This window comes from Pelophylax lessonae, assembly GCF_965119305.1.
Source record: "Pelophylax lessonae genome assembly, chromosome: 8".
Lineage (NCBI taxonomy): Eukaryota > Metazoa > Chordata > Amphibia > Anura > Ranidae > Pelophylax > Pelophylax lessonae.
In genome coordinates this window covers 10,978,867-10,995,939 of record NC_138775.1, presented here as the reverse complement: position 1 = coordinate 10,995,939, position 17,073 = coordinate 10,978,867, and the positions used below count along the sequence as shown (strand labels likewise).

General features: G+C 43.1%; 1 protein-coding gene across 1 annotated transcript in view; it reads right to left on the bottom strand.

Moving 5' to 3' along the window:
* Positions 1-7,256: 7,256 nt before the first annotated feature.
* The window catches only part of LOC309562115 (uncharacterized protein), a 64,934-nt gene continuing 55,117 nt past the window's right edge, over positions 7,257-17,073 (bottom strand). Inside the window, exons 5-7 of the mRNA XM_082266246.1 lie at positions 14,516-15,481; positions 12,327-12,416; positions 7,257-7,763 (exon numbers count right to left, since the gene is read on the bottom strand). Of these exons, the coding sequence (XP_082122372.1) occupies positions 7,326-7,763; positions 12,327-12,416; positions 14,516-15,481 (1,494 nt within the window). The 3' untranslated portion in view covers positions 7,257-7,325. The remainder of the gene's footprint in view (positions 7,764-12,326; positions 12,417-14,515; positions 15,482-17,073) is intronic.

The following is a 17,073-nucleotide window of genomic DNA, read 5'->3' as shown; positions in this document are numbered from 1 at the left end:
TCACCGGCCACTTTATTAGATACACTCCTTCAATTGCTTGGTAACACAAATTGCTTATCAGCCAATCACATGGCAGCAACTCCTTGCATTTAGGCATCTAGATGTGGTGAAGACATAGTGTTACATAGTTAGGTTGAAAAAAGACACAAGTCCATCTAGCTTAACCAATTAAAAAACAAAACACACAACCGTACAATCCCATATACACAATCCTATACCCGTAATTGATTCAGAGGAAGGCAAATAACCCCAGCAAAGCATGATCTAATTTGCAACAGCAGGGGAAAAAAAATCCTTCCTGATCCCTCGAGAGGCAATCAGATATTCCTTGGATCAACTTATAAATCAACCTATAAATGTTAGTATCTTGTAGGTCATTTGTACTTCTATTGTTATGACTTTGTAGTTTTCCCGCAATTTGCTGTGTCGGATTGTGTTGTTTATGTTCGGTTTAACCATTTTCAATAAAAACAAATTAAACAAAAAAAATAAATGTTAGTATCCAGTTATATTATGTACACGTAGGAAAGAATCCAGGCCTTTTTTTAAAGCACTCTACTGAGATGGTCAGAACCACCTCTGGAGGGAGTCTATTACACATTTTCACAGCTCTTACTGTAAAGAAACCTTATTTGAAGATGAATTCTCTTTTCCTCTAGACATAAAGTGCCCCCTGTCCTCTGCGATGACCTTAAAGTGAATAACTCATCATCAAGTTCACTATATGGACCACCTATGTATTTATACATGGTGATCATATCCCTCCCTTATGTATTTATACATGTTGATCATATCCCCCCTTCATCTCCTCTTCTCAACAGAGAATAAGTTCAGTTCCTCTAATCTTTCCTCATAGCTGAGCTCCTTCATGCCTCTTATCAGTTTGGTTGCCCTTCTCTGCACTTCTCTGCACTTTCTCCAGTTCCCTGATATCCTTTTTGAGAACTGGTGTCCAAAACTGAACTGCATATTCCAGATGAGGTCTTACTAATAATTTGTACAGGGGCAAAATTATATCTCTCTCTCTCTTGAGTCCATGCCTCTCCTAATACAAGAAAGGACTTTGCTCGCTTTGGAAACCGCAGCTTGGCATTGCATGCTATTATTAAGCTTATGACCTACCAGAACACCCAGATCATTCTCAACCAATGATTACCCCAGTTGTATCCCCCCCCTTAGTTTGTATGATGCATATTCTTAGCCCCCCAAGTGCATACATTTACATTTATCAAAGTTAAACCTCATTTGCCACATAGTTGCCCAATGAAACAGTGCATTGAGGTCGGCTTGTAAATTGGAGACATCCTGTAAGGAAGTTATTCCACTGCATAGCAGTGCAACATCTGATATAAGAGGGGGGTGGGTGCTTTGTACATCTAGTCTTACAAATAAAACTGGCCCTTTGAGGGCGACCATAATGTCGATGCGGCCTACAATGAAATTGGGTTTGACACCTCTGCACTAGAGCTTCCAACTCACTTATTTTGCTTGGCAGACTGCTGGTAAACACTTTAAAGCGGAGTTCCGGCCTCAAAATCGAAAAAATAGATTTTGGGCAATCCGCTTGCTGAGTGTCACCTGAAAAAGAAATGGATGCTCCCGATTTTTTTTTTTTTTTTTAGTTCACTTACCTTGTTATAGAAGAAAATATACTCCCCTTCCTTCCACTTCCTCCCTCTGCGGCCGCGAGCTGAACGTCATCGCTCCCAGGAGTCAATGCGCCTGCACCGGCCCCGCTCGTCAGTTCCGGTGCAGGCGCGGCATTCCCTGCTAAACAGGGATGCCGCGCCTGCACCAGAAGTGACGAGCGGGGCCGATGCAGGGCATTCTGGGACTCCGACGTCACCGAAGAGGACGCGCTGGCTTCAGCTGCCCACACCTGAGATAGCAGCGCTGGAGAAGAAATTTTCAAGGTAAGTATTTCTTCTAAAAGGTAAGTGCGACCCGGGACAGTTCAGAGGCTATCCATTGTGGAATGTACTAGGCCTGACTGTCCTGGGGGTATTTTTATCTAAATTTCACCCCCGAGGCTGGAACCCCCCCAGTAATTTTGGAGTCGCCAGATTAAAAGGACTCTATGGACGCCTTGAGAGGTGATAGGTTGATCAATGAGCCTACAGGTCAGAGATTGGTTAGAAAGCTAGGTGTTCATTCAAGTTTACAACCCCATTTAGTGCATTTGTCTACTTGGATGACTTAGGAACATATCTGTAAGATCATACCATTTGTTTTTATATCCAAAGTTACATTTACTTTCTGTTTTAAGGCTCTACTACACTCCAGTTTAGTGCAGGGTTTTTGGGCTCCTTTTGATCTCTTTGGTTCCTAAGCCGTATTCCATGAAAGCCATTATTTCCATGCATTGCACTGATGTTCCCCAACAAGTGTAAAGCAGCTTTATGCTGTTTGGAATAATTGGCTGTATAATATTATACTGTATCTGTGCTGTAAAATCAACCATTCTTGATGTACAGATGACCCAGGGAAATAAAGGGAATGGTTTTCCACTATCCTAAAATTAGGAATAAAGCCCTTACTTATGTGTGTTGGTATTGAGTTTTTCCCAAATTATTTTGAGCCTTTAACATAGGACCTGAGAAATAACTTGCCCACCCACAAAGAATATGGAAACAAAGTAATGTACACTGGGGAAAATAATTATTTGATCCCCTGCAGATTTTGAAAGTTTTCCCACTTACAAAGAAATTAAGCCCCCGTTCACATGCACGCGATCCGACTTCGGGTGGCGACCTCCTAAGGTCGCGGTGCGAGCATCGCGCCGTGACCTCGGAGCGGCCGCCACGGACTTCATAACATTGAAGTCTATGGCGGTCGCCTCCTAGTCGCCCCAAAGAAGCTCCTGACCCTTTTTCTAAGTCGGAGCGACTTGTGTCGCTCCTATTAGAACGGGTCCGCAGCTTCCCTATGGGAGGCGACCTACGGCGACCTGTGAGGCGACCAGGTCGCCTCACAGGTCGCCTTAGTGTGAACAGGGGCTAAGGGTCTATAGTTTTTATCATAGGTGTATTTTAAATAATAGAGACAGAATATCAACCAAAATCCAGAAAAAACACATGATACAAATGTTATAAATTGAGTTGCAATTCAGTGAGAAAAATAAGTGTTTGATCCCCAAGCAAAACATGACTTAGTACTTAGTAGAGGTAAAACATTTCCTTTAGTTGGTGACCAGGTTTGCACACATCTCAGGAAGGGTTTTGGTCCACTCTTCTTTACAGATCTTCTCTAAATCCTTAAGGTTTCTTGGCAACTCGAAGAATCAGCTCCCTTCGTAACTTTTCATAGGATTAGGATCTGGAGACTGGCTAGGCCACTCCAAGACCTTAATGTGCTTCTTCTTAAGCCACTCCTTTTTAGCCTTGGCGGTATGTTTTGGGTCATTTTCATGCTGGAAGACCCATCCACAACCCATCTTCAGTGTTCTGGCCGAGGGAAGAAGGTTCTCTTCCAAAATTTTACAATACATGGCCCTGTTCATGAACCCCTCATTGCAGCAAAGTTGGCCTGTACCTTTGGAGCTCCAGACCGAGTGTGATTCAAGGTTATTTTGTATATCTTCACTCCAACAGTTGTCTCCTTCTCACTAAGCGCTTTGCTGATGGTCTTGTAGCCCATTTCAGCCTTGTGCGGGTCTAAAATCTTGTCACAAACGTCCTTTGACAGCTCTTTGGTCTTGCCCATAATGGTGAGGTTTGAATGGAAGAAAAAAATTCTGTGGACAGGTGTCTTTTATACACATAACGAGTTGTCGTTAGGAACGCCTTCCTAAATTAACAGGACTAATCTGTGTACCACATGAGCACCTACAGTAGCCAGTCTGTGGGAGCCAGAATTATTGTTGGCTGGTATGGAATCAAATACTAAATTTTACTCACTGAACTGCAACTCCATTTATAACATTTTGTATCATGTGTTTTTTCTGGATTTTTGGTTGATATTCTGTCTTTATCATTTAAAATACAGCTAAAAATTATAGACCCTTCATTTCTTTGTAAGTGGGGAAAACGTACAAAATCTGCAGGGGATCAAATAATTAATTTTTCCCCACTGAGAAAAGACTGGTCAACTTTATTCATAGCAAACCCCTTTCTCTTATATAATATTCCATCTGCATTCATGCTTGTATCCCACCGCCACATACAATTCTGCAGAGGTTGCACTATTTTATTTTTCTGTCTCACACCTCGATTGCCCTGCGTTGGGTTCCAATTTTGGCAGCAAAACACAATATTTATATGGCCTTCTCCAGTTGAAGTTCCATTAGTTTGGAGGGTTCATGGTGACAACACAGACACACAGTATATCTTACTATAAGTAAAGAAACAATATAGGTCTATAAAATGCTAAAAAGGGAAGGCATCCACTCCTATAAATTTGTGACAGGGGTGAACATTCGCAGATCCCCAGAAGCAACCCTTTTTCACAAACTACCTGATGAAGTACCCAGGAAGTCAGTGATATGCAAGTGATCACTTACAGGACTGGACACAGGACACAATCTACCTGATGAAGTACCCAGGAAGTCAGTGGACACAAACTACCTGATGAAGTACCCAGGAAGTCAGTGATATGTAAGTGATCAATCACTTACATATTGCTGGCAGCAAGGATCACAATCATTGACAGCAGTTGGTCATTCCCCTTAATTACTTCAAGAGTATACTCAATTGGATCTTGGTCAACGACAAGCTCACTCACACACTTCATAACAATTTGAAAAAGTTCGATAAGATATGGGACCCCTGAAATCGTTCTATCTTGGTTCCCCAATGAGCTCTGGGCTGACCCTCTTCTTCACCTTCTCTATTTCTTTCTTCTCCCTCTGCGATCTACATTTAATATATATTTGGTTGTCTTTAGGGCTTTATACAGTTGTGTACCCAATGATAGTCTCAGGGATTAGTGACGGGGGTCTCTAATTAGGCAATTCCCTTTTTCTGCCACCACCCACTCGTAATTTTAACAATACCAATTATGATTTTAGAATAAGCGTCTGTAACACCCACTTTGACCACAGACAGGAATGTTCATAGGATTGAACCTATACAAGTAGCACTCTTCAAGAGACAGGTTCTTTGTTAGCTTGCATTAAGAGCTAAGGGACAAGGTTAACGCTTTTCAAAATGTGGTTTTAACAACTTCTGGACCGGAAGGTTTTCCCTCTTAATGACCAGGCCTTTTTTTGCGATTCAATGCTGTTACTTTAACGGACAATTGCGCGGTCGTGCGACGCTGTACCCAAATAAAATTGATGTCCTATTTTTCTCCTACAAACAGAGCTTTCTTTTGGTGGTATTTGATCACCTGTGCGATTTTTATTTTTTGCTATACACAAAAAAAAAAAAAAATTATAATATATATATATATACACACACACACACATATACATATACATACATACATATATATATACACATATACACACACACTTTTTATTTATTTATTCTTTCCAGAATTGTCGCTCGTTTTTTTGTGTATAGCGCAAAAAAAAAAATAGAAAATCGCACAGGTGATCAAATACCACCAAAAGAAAGCTATATATATATATATATATATATATATATATATATATATATATATATATATATATATATATATATATATATATATATATATATATATTTTTTTTTTTTTTTTTTCCCCACGTTCTGCTATACAACGTTCCCAAAAAAAAAATGAAAAATCTAAATTTTTCATCATTTTAGGCCAATTTGTATTCTGCTACATATTTTTGGTAAAAGAAATCCAAATAAGCCTATTTTGATTGGTTTGCGGAAAAGTTATCGTGTCAACAAACTAGGGGAAAGATTTGTCATTTTTATTGGATTTATTTTTTTACTAGAAATGGCGGCGATCTGCGATTTTTAGCCAGACTGCGACATTGCGGCGGGCAGATCAGACCCCTAACTGACATTTTTTGACACTTTTGGGGGGACCAGTGACATTACACTTTTTTTTTCTCTAATTCATGAAAGTATTTAAAAAAAAAAAAAATATCATGACATAAAAAATTGCAACACCCAAATCGCCCTGCTGCCCTTAAAAGAATTCAAAACACCAAGATCGGTGTTTCTGAATACTTTTGATTTTTGTAAAATGGCGCCGTTGACATCCGGGTAAACCGAAGGTGATGTCATCGCTTCCGGGTTACTATCACAAAGAGCCAATCCGGTTTGGTCACTTGGGTCTCCTGGTGGGACGGAAAAGGGGTGGGGGGGTTGTCTCTTCTCACTGCTTGTAATAGCAATCGAGCCGACCGCCAGCTCTGTGGATCGCTACTGCGATGACACCTGCAGCTGGAGGTGTCATCTTGGTATAACCACCGAAAGTCCAGCAACGTAGGGGGAACATCGCTGGTTGGTTAACTAAATAAAGAGTTAAGAAAAGGGCAGGGGTTCTACAAAACAAAAAAACGCACACTAAAAGCTAAGGAGGCTGCACAACCCCAAAAGGTTGTTTTTGGCAGCAGCTCATCAATCAGACATGTTTGTAAAAATATAAAGTTTTTATTAAACAATGCCTTAAAAGCTTGTTCCACACGGGATAAAAATATGAGCTCTGGTTACAATAATAGGATGACATCCAATAGCGAAGAAAAACAGTATGTACATGGTTACAACTCACTACCAAGACATTGTGCTCTGACGCGTTTCGACCTAATAAAGTCGTAGTCTTCATCAGGGGGATATTTATTGCATCTATAAGATACATATGTGTCATTAGTATGTTATTAGTATTAGTCTTAAGCGCTGAATCCTGGTGAGGAGCTGGTGTAATATGATGCCTAATGGTCAGCAATACCATCGCTCATCCAGATCAAAATAATACAATATATACTTTTTTTTTTTTTAGTTAATTCAAACAAGTAAGTATATTTACCGCTGATGGATGAAAAAAACATTTTGCAGCCAGAGGTGTCGGTCGGGAGTATTCCCTGGAAAGTCTCTGGAGTTCCTAGGGTGCCTATGGCATTTCTCATAGGCGCCCCCAGGAATTCTGGGAACTTTCCAGGGAATACTCCGGACCGACACCTCTGGCTACAAAATGTTTTTTCATCCATCAGCGGTAAATATACTTACCTTGTTTGAATGAATGAATAAAAGTATACATTGTATTACTAATGACACATATGTTATCTTATAGATGCAATAAAAATTCCCCTGAAGAAGACCACGACTTTATTAGGGCTTGGGTTCTAACCCCCTGAATGTTACTATCCAAATAAAATAAAAAGTTTTGGTTTTAAATGCCACAGTTTGGAAATCATTTGGTTCGACTGCAACTGAGGTTCCCATTGAGCTTCTTCAATTGTCCCACAAGGCTTTTCCCCAGTCCAGCAGCACCAACAAGAGGACCATTAATATCCACGACTGGGGGCAGCCCCTGGAGGACCCTGTGGATTCTGCACCATTGTACACACGATCCTTAAAGCTGCAGGTTTCCCTGGGGTAGTCCAGGTAACACCGACATTGAAAGTGTGCGTGTAGAAGTTTAACGTCCTCTGATGACAGCTGGCCCTCTGCCCACATTGGGACGGACACGTTGGATCCTGGAGGTGCTCGAACGATGCGGAAGTTGGCGGGGTTGAGGTGTAGAAAGGCGTTAGTGACGTTTTCTTTGCGCGTGCATCGCCCGTGTCCATGGCAGAGTGCCTGGCTGCAGAGAGAGGCCGCGGTGGTGACGTTCACAATGTAAAGACCCAAATCTCCATCCAGGTACGATGTCATGTTCTGGCAGGTTTGCTGCAGGGAAGAGAAGCAGAAAGATTTGTAGAGAACCTATAATGGATCTTCATATCAGGTAACTGTCAGGGGTTCTACATATCACTTACAATCTCACAATTTATGGACTGTTATGGACATTTATTTGGTCTATGATCAATGAAATACATTGCTTGATTATTGGTCCCTGATTTTCACACATCATTTATAATTTAATTATTCACCAGGTTTATGGACATTAATTTGGTCTATTTAATGATGAGCGTGACTTGATTATCTGTATTTATGCAAAGGTGTGGTCACACTTGAAGTTGCAGCTACTTATAATTTTCTATTAGCGCGGTTATTACACCACTAATCAAACTGTCAGGGGTTGCTATTCAGAGTAAGAATGAGCAGGTGCTCAAAAGGAGTCAGAAGAATAAAGATGTGCAAGTGCCAAAGAATAGACCTGGCATAGTTGCCAATACTTTACATCAGTGGTCTCCAAACTGTGGCCCTTTGCTTACTTGTATCTGGCCCTTGGGGCATAATTCCCTCCACTGTCAGCAGCAGTGGGGCATAGTTCCTGGCAATGACAACCACAATGGGGCACTATTTCTCTCCCTGACACCAATGATGGGGCACTATTCCTCCCACTGATACCAATGATGGGGCACTATTCCTCCCACTGACACCAATGATGGGGCACTATTCCTTCCACTGACACCAATGATGGGGCACTATTCCTCCCACTGACACCAATGATGGAGCACTATTCCTCCGACTGATACCAATGATGGGGCACTAGCGACCCCACTGACACCAATGATGGGGCACTAGCCATCCCACTGACACCAATGATGGGGCACTAGCCATCCCACTGACACCAATGATGGGGCACTAGCCATCCCACTGATACCAATGATGGGGCACTATTCCTCCCACTGACACCAATGATGGGGCACTATTCCTCCCACTGACACCAATGATGGGGCACCATTTCTCCCACTGACACCAATGATGGGGCACTATTTCTCCCACTGACACCAATGATGGGGCACTATTTCTCCCACTGACGCCAATGATGGGGCACTATCCATCCCACTGACACCAACAATGGGGCACTATTCCCCCCACTGACACCAATGATAGAGCACTGGAAGCCCCCAGATCCCCCCCCCATGTGAATGAGTATCGGGTACCCTTACCCATTCACAAAAAAAAAAAAAAAAAAAAAAAAAAAAAAAAAAAAGTGATAACCACATGAGACAGTTTTTGACAAAAATCCTTTAGCAAAAATAAAATGCGTCCCTTGATGTAAATCCATCTTCAATCACACCACCCGCCAACCCGAAAAAAAATAAACGCTTTTTTTCTGGGTCGGCTGGGGGTGTGATTGATGATGGATATACATCAAGGGACGCTATTTTTTTTTTTTTATTTGTTAAAAACTGTCTCGTGGTTTTTACTGTACACTTTTTTGGCGAATGTGTACCCGATACCCATTAACATAGGAAAGGGAGCTGGGATCAGGGGGCCTCCAGATTCCGGTAAGCCCCCGGCCTGCAGACCCTGACAACCACAGCCCAGGGTTGTCGGGAAGAGGCCCTTGTCCCCATCAACATGGGGACAAGGTGCTTTGAGGTGGGGGGGCAGTGCCCCCCCCCCCATTTTGAGGGCATTTGGTCTGGTATGGTTCCAGGGGGGGTGCTTGCTCCTCTCCCCCCCCCCTTTCCTGATGTGCCAGGCTGCATGCTCAGACAGGGGTCTGGTATGGATTTCGGGGGGGAAAAAATGTTGGCGTTGGGTTCCCCTCCTAATCTATACCAGCGAATGGCCGAACAGGCAAATGTTTGGCCTGGACTCATGCTTGAGCCGAACCGTTCCCCCCCATCCCTATGTATGACTTCGGCTCTCATCCTGACTACACCTCTTCAGTCCTGTCCTACCAGCCTGCTCCTTCCTTGGGTGCCAGCTTGCCTGTAGTCACTTCCCTGGTTCAGCTTCACACCTGGATCCACTTAAACAGCACCTGTGATTCATTGAATCTAGCACTCCCTGTTCCCACCTTCAGGGGTTCTTAGCACTTAGCCGCATTGAAAGCCCTCTCGTCAAATCGGCCTCAGACAAGATGCATGACAGTAACACTCAGCGGTCACTCCCACTAGTAGAGATGTATAGTAACTAAGTAGAACTACTTCACTACTGTACTTAAGTACCGAAATGCGGTATCTGTACTTTCCTGGAGTAGAATTTTTTTCTCCTACTTCCACTTTTACTTCACTACATTTTTTCGATGATTTCAATACTTCTACTCCGATATTTTTTTTTTTGTGCTGCATAGTTACTCGTTACAATTATAAAAATTACCACTGCCAGAACAGTAGATGGCAGGTTTCATGAAGTTCAAAAAAATGTGTATAATGTCATGTGTAAATCAGCGCATACGAAAATAAATGCTACTGTATGTATAAATAAAAGCTGCATTTGAAATAATAAAAAACAATATGATGTTCAAACTTTTGACTTCTTTCTTTAATATCTACATAACACAGTACTTGTACTTTTACTTTCAGTACTTGAGTAGCAAAATTAAAAAAAAAAAAAACTACTTGCAATACTTAAGTACAAAAAATGTTGAATATTTAATCCTTCTACTCAAGTCACTTTTTGATCGAGCACTTGTACTTTTACTCAAGTATGGGTTTCTAGTACTTTATACAACTCTGCTCCCACTAGAGTAGATTTCAGATGACGTTAACCCAAAGGTTTTCCCCCCTTCATGACCAGGCCATTTTTTTTGCGATATGGCACTGCGTTACTTTAAATGACAATTGTGCGTAAAATTTGTCCTTTTTTTCCCCACAAAAAAGCTTTCTTTTGGTGGTATTTGATCACCTCTGTGGTTTTTATTTTTGCGCTAGAAGCAAAAAAATACCTACAATTAAAAATAATAATAATAATAATAATAATAATAATAATAATATTTTGTACTTTCTGCTATGAAACACAGCCAATAAAAAAAATGTACATCATAAAATTTGATTAGTTTAGGGGAATATGTATTTTGCTACATATTTTTTGCGAAAAAAAAAAAAAATATCCCATTAAGCATATATTGGTTTGCGCAACAGTTATAGCGTGTACAAACTATGGGATATTTTTATGGAGTTATAATTTTTTTTATTTTTTTTTTACTATTAATGCCGAGGATCAGCGACTTTTTGCAGGACTGCAACATTGCGGCAGACAAACCAGGCACTAAGTCACACTTTTTGGGGACCAGTGGCACCAATACAGTGATCAATGCTAAAAAATATGCACGGTCATTGTACTAATGACACTGGCTGGGAAGGGGTTAAAACATAAGGGGCGATCAAAGGGTTAAATGTGTTCCCTGGGAGTGCTAACTAAGTGTGTGGGGGAGGTGCTTGTACTGTGGGAAGACAGAAATCCATGTTCCTGCTTAGCAGAAACACAGGATCTCTGTCTGCCCTTGTCACAGAACGGCAATCTGCCTTGTTTACATAGCTGGTACAGGGCCTATGGGCGGCTGGCTGTCTAGCACCCTGTCTGTGGCTGGTTGGATGGCTGGAACCGGGCCTGTGGGTGGCTGACTGGTACAGGGCCTGTGGATGTGGGTGGCTGGCTGGCACCGGGCTGCTGTGGATGTGGGTGTATGGCTGTGATACACTCCCGTGAGACTAGTCCTGACTCCAGACGAGGCTGTCCAAGGCAAGGGAGGCGGCCTAAGAAGGCAGAATAACGTCACAAAAATATCGGCCAGTTCCGGGGCCGATACCGATTTATCGCTGAAAGTGCATATCGGCCTTGCCAATAATCGGTCTATCCCTAGCTTGAACTCCATTTCGGTCCCCAGCTCCAGTCCCTGAGCATATGGCTCCCATGGGTCTTGGGGAAACCCAATCCATCGCCTAAAACATTTCCCACTGTACAGGGGATCCAAGGCCCAGACTTCCCAAATAACCATGAAGGCCCACCACCTCTCTACCCTACAAAGTTTAAGTGTAAGAGGGACTATTGCCTACTGAGGCAGCATTTTCTGACTCCATGACCCATGGACTGGACTGTAGTTAAAATGCCAGACTCTGGCTCAGGACGGGGCCATGTAGAAACCCTAGTTAATGAATAGGTTTGAATTATTTTGCTTGAAATCTATTTTGGTCCCAGCTCCAGTCCCTGAGCATATGGCTCCCCTGGCTCTTTTGAAACCCAACCAATTTGGGGGCAGGTGGGGCAGTTTGTTGGTCTCATCCTCCATGTTTCCCCATTAACTTGTTGGGCACCAAGTACTTAGTCACATGTGTGGGTTCTTCTGGGCTACGCTAGGCTCTCTGTTATAGGGTCACTTAAACACATGGGGTACGTTTGTCCTTTCCCCAGTGCCTTGGGGCAAGGCTGAGACTGCCGTGGGGGAATACTCAACCTTAAGGCAGGCCTTTACTCTTTGAGATGAATGTATACCATATACGCTGGCACATAACTGTTCTCCAGTTAGCTCTTGGCTCCCCATAACAATGCACACCTTCACAGTAAAACGTAATGGATTAGAACACACAATATGGGTCTTCATACACTCACCTTGTTCTTGGCATATTCTGCATCACCCCAAAATATCACCCCAGCCGCCCCTTGCGCCGCACTCTCTCCGACGGTGGAGATAAGATCCATCTAAAAAGGTAGAAGATATAAAATCGTTGATTAGAATATTGATATCCTAAACCTAATAGATCACATAGGAACATTCCAGCCAGTCCCCAGGATGTGGTGGAACCAGTCATTCCCAAAAGCAATGCTGCCATATAACGGAAAAATCTTACTTAGAATCAAGACCAACACATGAGGCTAATGAAAATACTAACTCATGGATTAGAATATTGAAATTCTAAACAATTTGGATCACATAGAAATATTTTATTCCTAAAGAAATACTGCCATATAATGGAAACCTGGAGCCACAAACAAGGATGGAGTAAGGGTCCATTCACATCTACTGTATGTATGTGCCATACCGTGTATCCTACGACATGCCTTCATTAGGTATGAATGGGCCCTTATTCATTGGTACACCCTCTAGAAGTAGAGTGTAGAACCATGAAATTAAAGGGTCACACCACCCAATCTCAACATGTCAGGGTTTGTTAGATGCTGGAGAATTAAAGTAGATGTAAACCCAATCACTAGAATCTCATAGAAGCTTTAATATGTTCATTTCAAAAGTAATTTTCAATATTTTTTAAATCTGAAGATTTTTAAAACAGTCCCTAGTGGTCCTGCCATGGAGGTCCTTGCTGAGGCACTTCCTGTTATGGCAGCCTTTTTACCCTAGAGGAACCCCTAAAATTATTTTCAGCACTTGGGGAATCCTACTAAATCGAATTCATGGGGAGTCAATGAGGAAAAAGGACCCTTACATTGGTGGTCAGTGGAAAGAATGCCCCTTACATTGGTGGTCAGGGGGGGAAGAATGTCCATTACAATGGCAGTCAGTGGGAAGAATGTCCCTTACATTGGTGGTCAGTGGGAAGAATACTCCTTACATTGGTGGTCAGGGGGGGGGGGGGGAGAATGCCCCTTAGGTCGATAGTCAGGATTAGGGCTGCACAATATTGGGGGGGGGGGGGGGGGGGGAAATCACATTGCAATATTTTTTTCCCCCAACGATATATATTGCGATATTTATACCCTGGTGTACATAGTACAGTCGCCTCCCCTCCGTGTTTGGTACCTTCTTGGCAGCCTCGGCCTACGTGCGCTCCCTCCGCCTCTTCTGTTTGTCCCTCATGATCGGGCTGTGAAGTCGCTTCTCCCGGAGAGAGGGGGAATCTCTCTGGCTGGGGGCAGACGGAAACGTGGGAAGTGGGGGTAACACTGGGAGTTGTAGTCCTCTCCACCAGGCATCTCCTTCGCACCGAAAGCACACTCCCAGTCCCCACAATACACTTCCGCCCCACAGCACAGCGAACCAATCACGTCGTGAGTAGCGGCACAGCGAACCAATCACGTCGTGAGTAGCGGCACAGCGAACCAATCAGGTATTCAGGCACACGTGATTGGTTCCCTTTGCCGATGCTCACCGCTCAGTCAGGAGAGATGCAGGACAGATTTAACATGTGGGACGGAGGTCGGGCTGTATTCTTCTACCTTCACTGTGAGTCCCCAATATCGCACGATGCGGCGATGTGACTATCGCCCACACCCGCAGCACGATATTCGATCTTACATCGAATATCTTTCAGCCCTAGTCAGGATGTACCCCCCCTTATGGACAGCTAAAAAGATATTTGAAGTCATGATAGAATTCCAGTATGCAGGAACTATCAAATGGAAGGTCAATCAGCCACAGCTCAAGGAACCTCTGGAGGAATCCTAGGGTTCAAATGAACCCCATTTGGCTGTGGGGTGACAACAGCCTCCAAATTTTGCTCTTGAGTGGTCATGTTGCTATGGTGGAGAGATTGTTCCTGTATTAGGAAGCTGGTCCTGTGTAATGACATGCAGCCAATACTGGACGGAAAGCTTTTAGAAAGGAAGTGGCCATAGGGAGGATGCAGGAGATCAAGAGCATTGTGATGGGATAGAAGGGTATTCATTCTAGCTCTTTATTTCTGAGAAGAAAATTACTGTTTGGTAAGTTGTTGGACTCCCCATAGTTTTGCTTGACTAAACCCTTATTATACCATCCTGCTCCTTTGTGTAGGTGGTGATCACTATTGGTAGAGAAGGAAGGACCTTTCTTCTGATGTACATCGCTCATTGTATTGTCTTACTTGGGAAAGGTGGTTGTTGTTTTCTTTGTAGGTGGGTCTTGTGTACACGAAAACAGGCAGAGCGTAGCCTGGGTGTTGTGGTGCCATCCTCATGGCCTCTTTTACCCGGTAGTGGACAAATTTGCGACCATTCATAGAAGACCTAAGAGCGAAGTCTAGGTAGATGGATGGATAAAGGGCGGTGCTATCCTTCCATATCCACCATAATTGATCATTACGTGTCATCTCCACATCGGGGCACTTGCCAGTATAATTATTCCAGTTGGTTAAATAGTCATAGTTGTAGCAGTCTGGGTACAGGTAATACCCCCAGAGCTGGTGGGGTCGAATCCTTTTGGCGTATAGCAGGGTTTCTACCATGAACTCACGGGCAGAGTTTTCAAATTCATAATGAGCTTCCTTGTTCACCTTCTCAGACGTCCAGTTAGGATATCGAGAAGCCACCAGCTCCTGGGAAGCTTGCCTGTATATGTCCATCATCTTCCAGTTCCGAACCCAAATAGGTCGCCATTCCTCCCAGTCAATGACACCCAGTCCAGTTTTGTTAACTGACGGCATGTATTTCTTAATCCCGACCAACATCTGGTCCAGGTGAGCCTGCAGACTGGCATTCTGGGGCACACCTCCATTGACGGAAACATTGTACTTGTTGTAGTAAGGGTAGAGCCCCAGGCGCTCCTTGTAGTAGAGGGTGATATTCTGGTCCACAACACCCTCAGTAGGTGTTGAGTTGAGGTCAAAAAGTCGAAGGTCAAGAGACACATTGTAACGGAGCTGGCAGTTCTGAGTGGGCGCATTCCATGCCACTATGAAAGGGCGACCACTGAACATGGGACGGACAGTGGGCTTGTGTGGGTCGGTGTTCGATGACTGCACATCAATTGCCATGGTAAGGAGACCCAACAGGACCCAGGGGAAGGCGAAGTGGGTTGTCATTGAGAGACTGGAGACTGAGCTTGGAAAGACCTACAAAACAAAAAAACGAAAAAGCAACATGTTAACGCACAGGAAAAGGAGACACAACAGGAAGAGATTGGAAATCTTTACAGAGTGAAGGGCATTCTTCTCTCCAGTTGTCATCAGAACAAGAAGATTTACCCTCGCTTATTGTTCTGATTACAACTGTAAAAGTTGGAATTTGTTTTTTGTCTTAGTGGCAGAGATGTCAATGCTTCCATTGTGAAGCTGAATTACTCCACAGTGCCTGCAGCATAATAAATAAAATAAATAAAGGGTCAGTGTGATCTTGTTTTAACCACTTTACCACCGGAGGATTTTGCTGTCTTACGTCCAGGCCACTTTTTGCGATTCGGCGCTGTGCGACTTTAACTGACAATTGCGCGGTCGTGCGACGCCGTACCCAAACGAAATTTACGTCCTTTTTTTCCCACAAACAGAGCTTTCTTTTGGTGGTATTTGATCACCTGTGCGATTTTTACTTTTTGCGCTATAAACAAAAAAAAGAGCGTTTATTTTGAAAAAAATAATATTTCAAAAACCAATTTTTTTTTACATTTTTGGCTAATTTGTTTTCTGCTACCCATGTTTGGTAAAAAAAAAAAAATCACAATAAGCGTATTTTGATTGGTTTGCGCAAAAGTTATTGCGTTTACTAACAAAGGGAAAGATTTCTGTCATTTTTGGTGTTTTTTTTTTTAACGCGTAATGGCGGCGATCTGCGATTTTTTTTGCGGTACTGCGACATTGCGGCGGACAGATCGGACCCTTGACTGACATTTTTGACACTTTTGGGGGTACCAGTGACATTACTACAGTAATCAGTGCTATAAATATGCACTGTTACTGTAAAAATGACACTGGCAGGGAAGGGGTTAATTTTATTGGAGAGGGAGGGGTAAATGTATGCCTGGTGCTTACTGACGTGTGGGGGGGGGGGGGAGGTGACTATGTGACAGAAGGACAGATCGGATGTCCAGCTATGCTGAACACTCCGATCTGTCACTCCCTGTCACTTGGGAGATCCGCCCGCTTGTGTTTACACAGGCGGGCGGATCTCCACACTAGATCCCCGACGATCGGGGATGAGCGGCGGCGATCGCGGCTGCTCTTCCCCTGGCCCGACTCCCGCTGTGACCGAAAACAGCGGGAGCGAGCCTCCGGCGGCGCGCAAGCGCCGCCCAGAAGGGGGAGTGTCTGACGACGTAGTACTACGTCGTCAGACGATAACGAGCCACTCTGCCGCAGTAATATTACTGTGGGCGGAGGTAAAGTGGTTAAAGCTTTCACCATCTGTGCAGAATATATAATTTAAAGTAAAGGGGATGCTGTAATGCAGTGCAACAAATCTATAATTTTTTTTATTATATATATATATATATATATATATATATATATATATATATATATATATATATATATATATATATATATATATATATATATATATATATATATATATATTACACATACATACACTGTATATATCACAGTAATGCACAGAAATGGGGTCCCTTTGTAAAACACCCATCTTTCCTTACCCCACAAGTCTCCTTTTGTCCCTGGCTTAACTCCAGCTCAAACTACACTATATTGTCAAA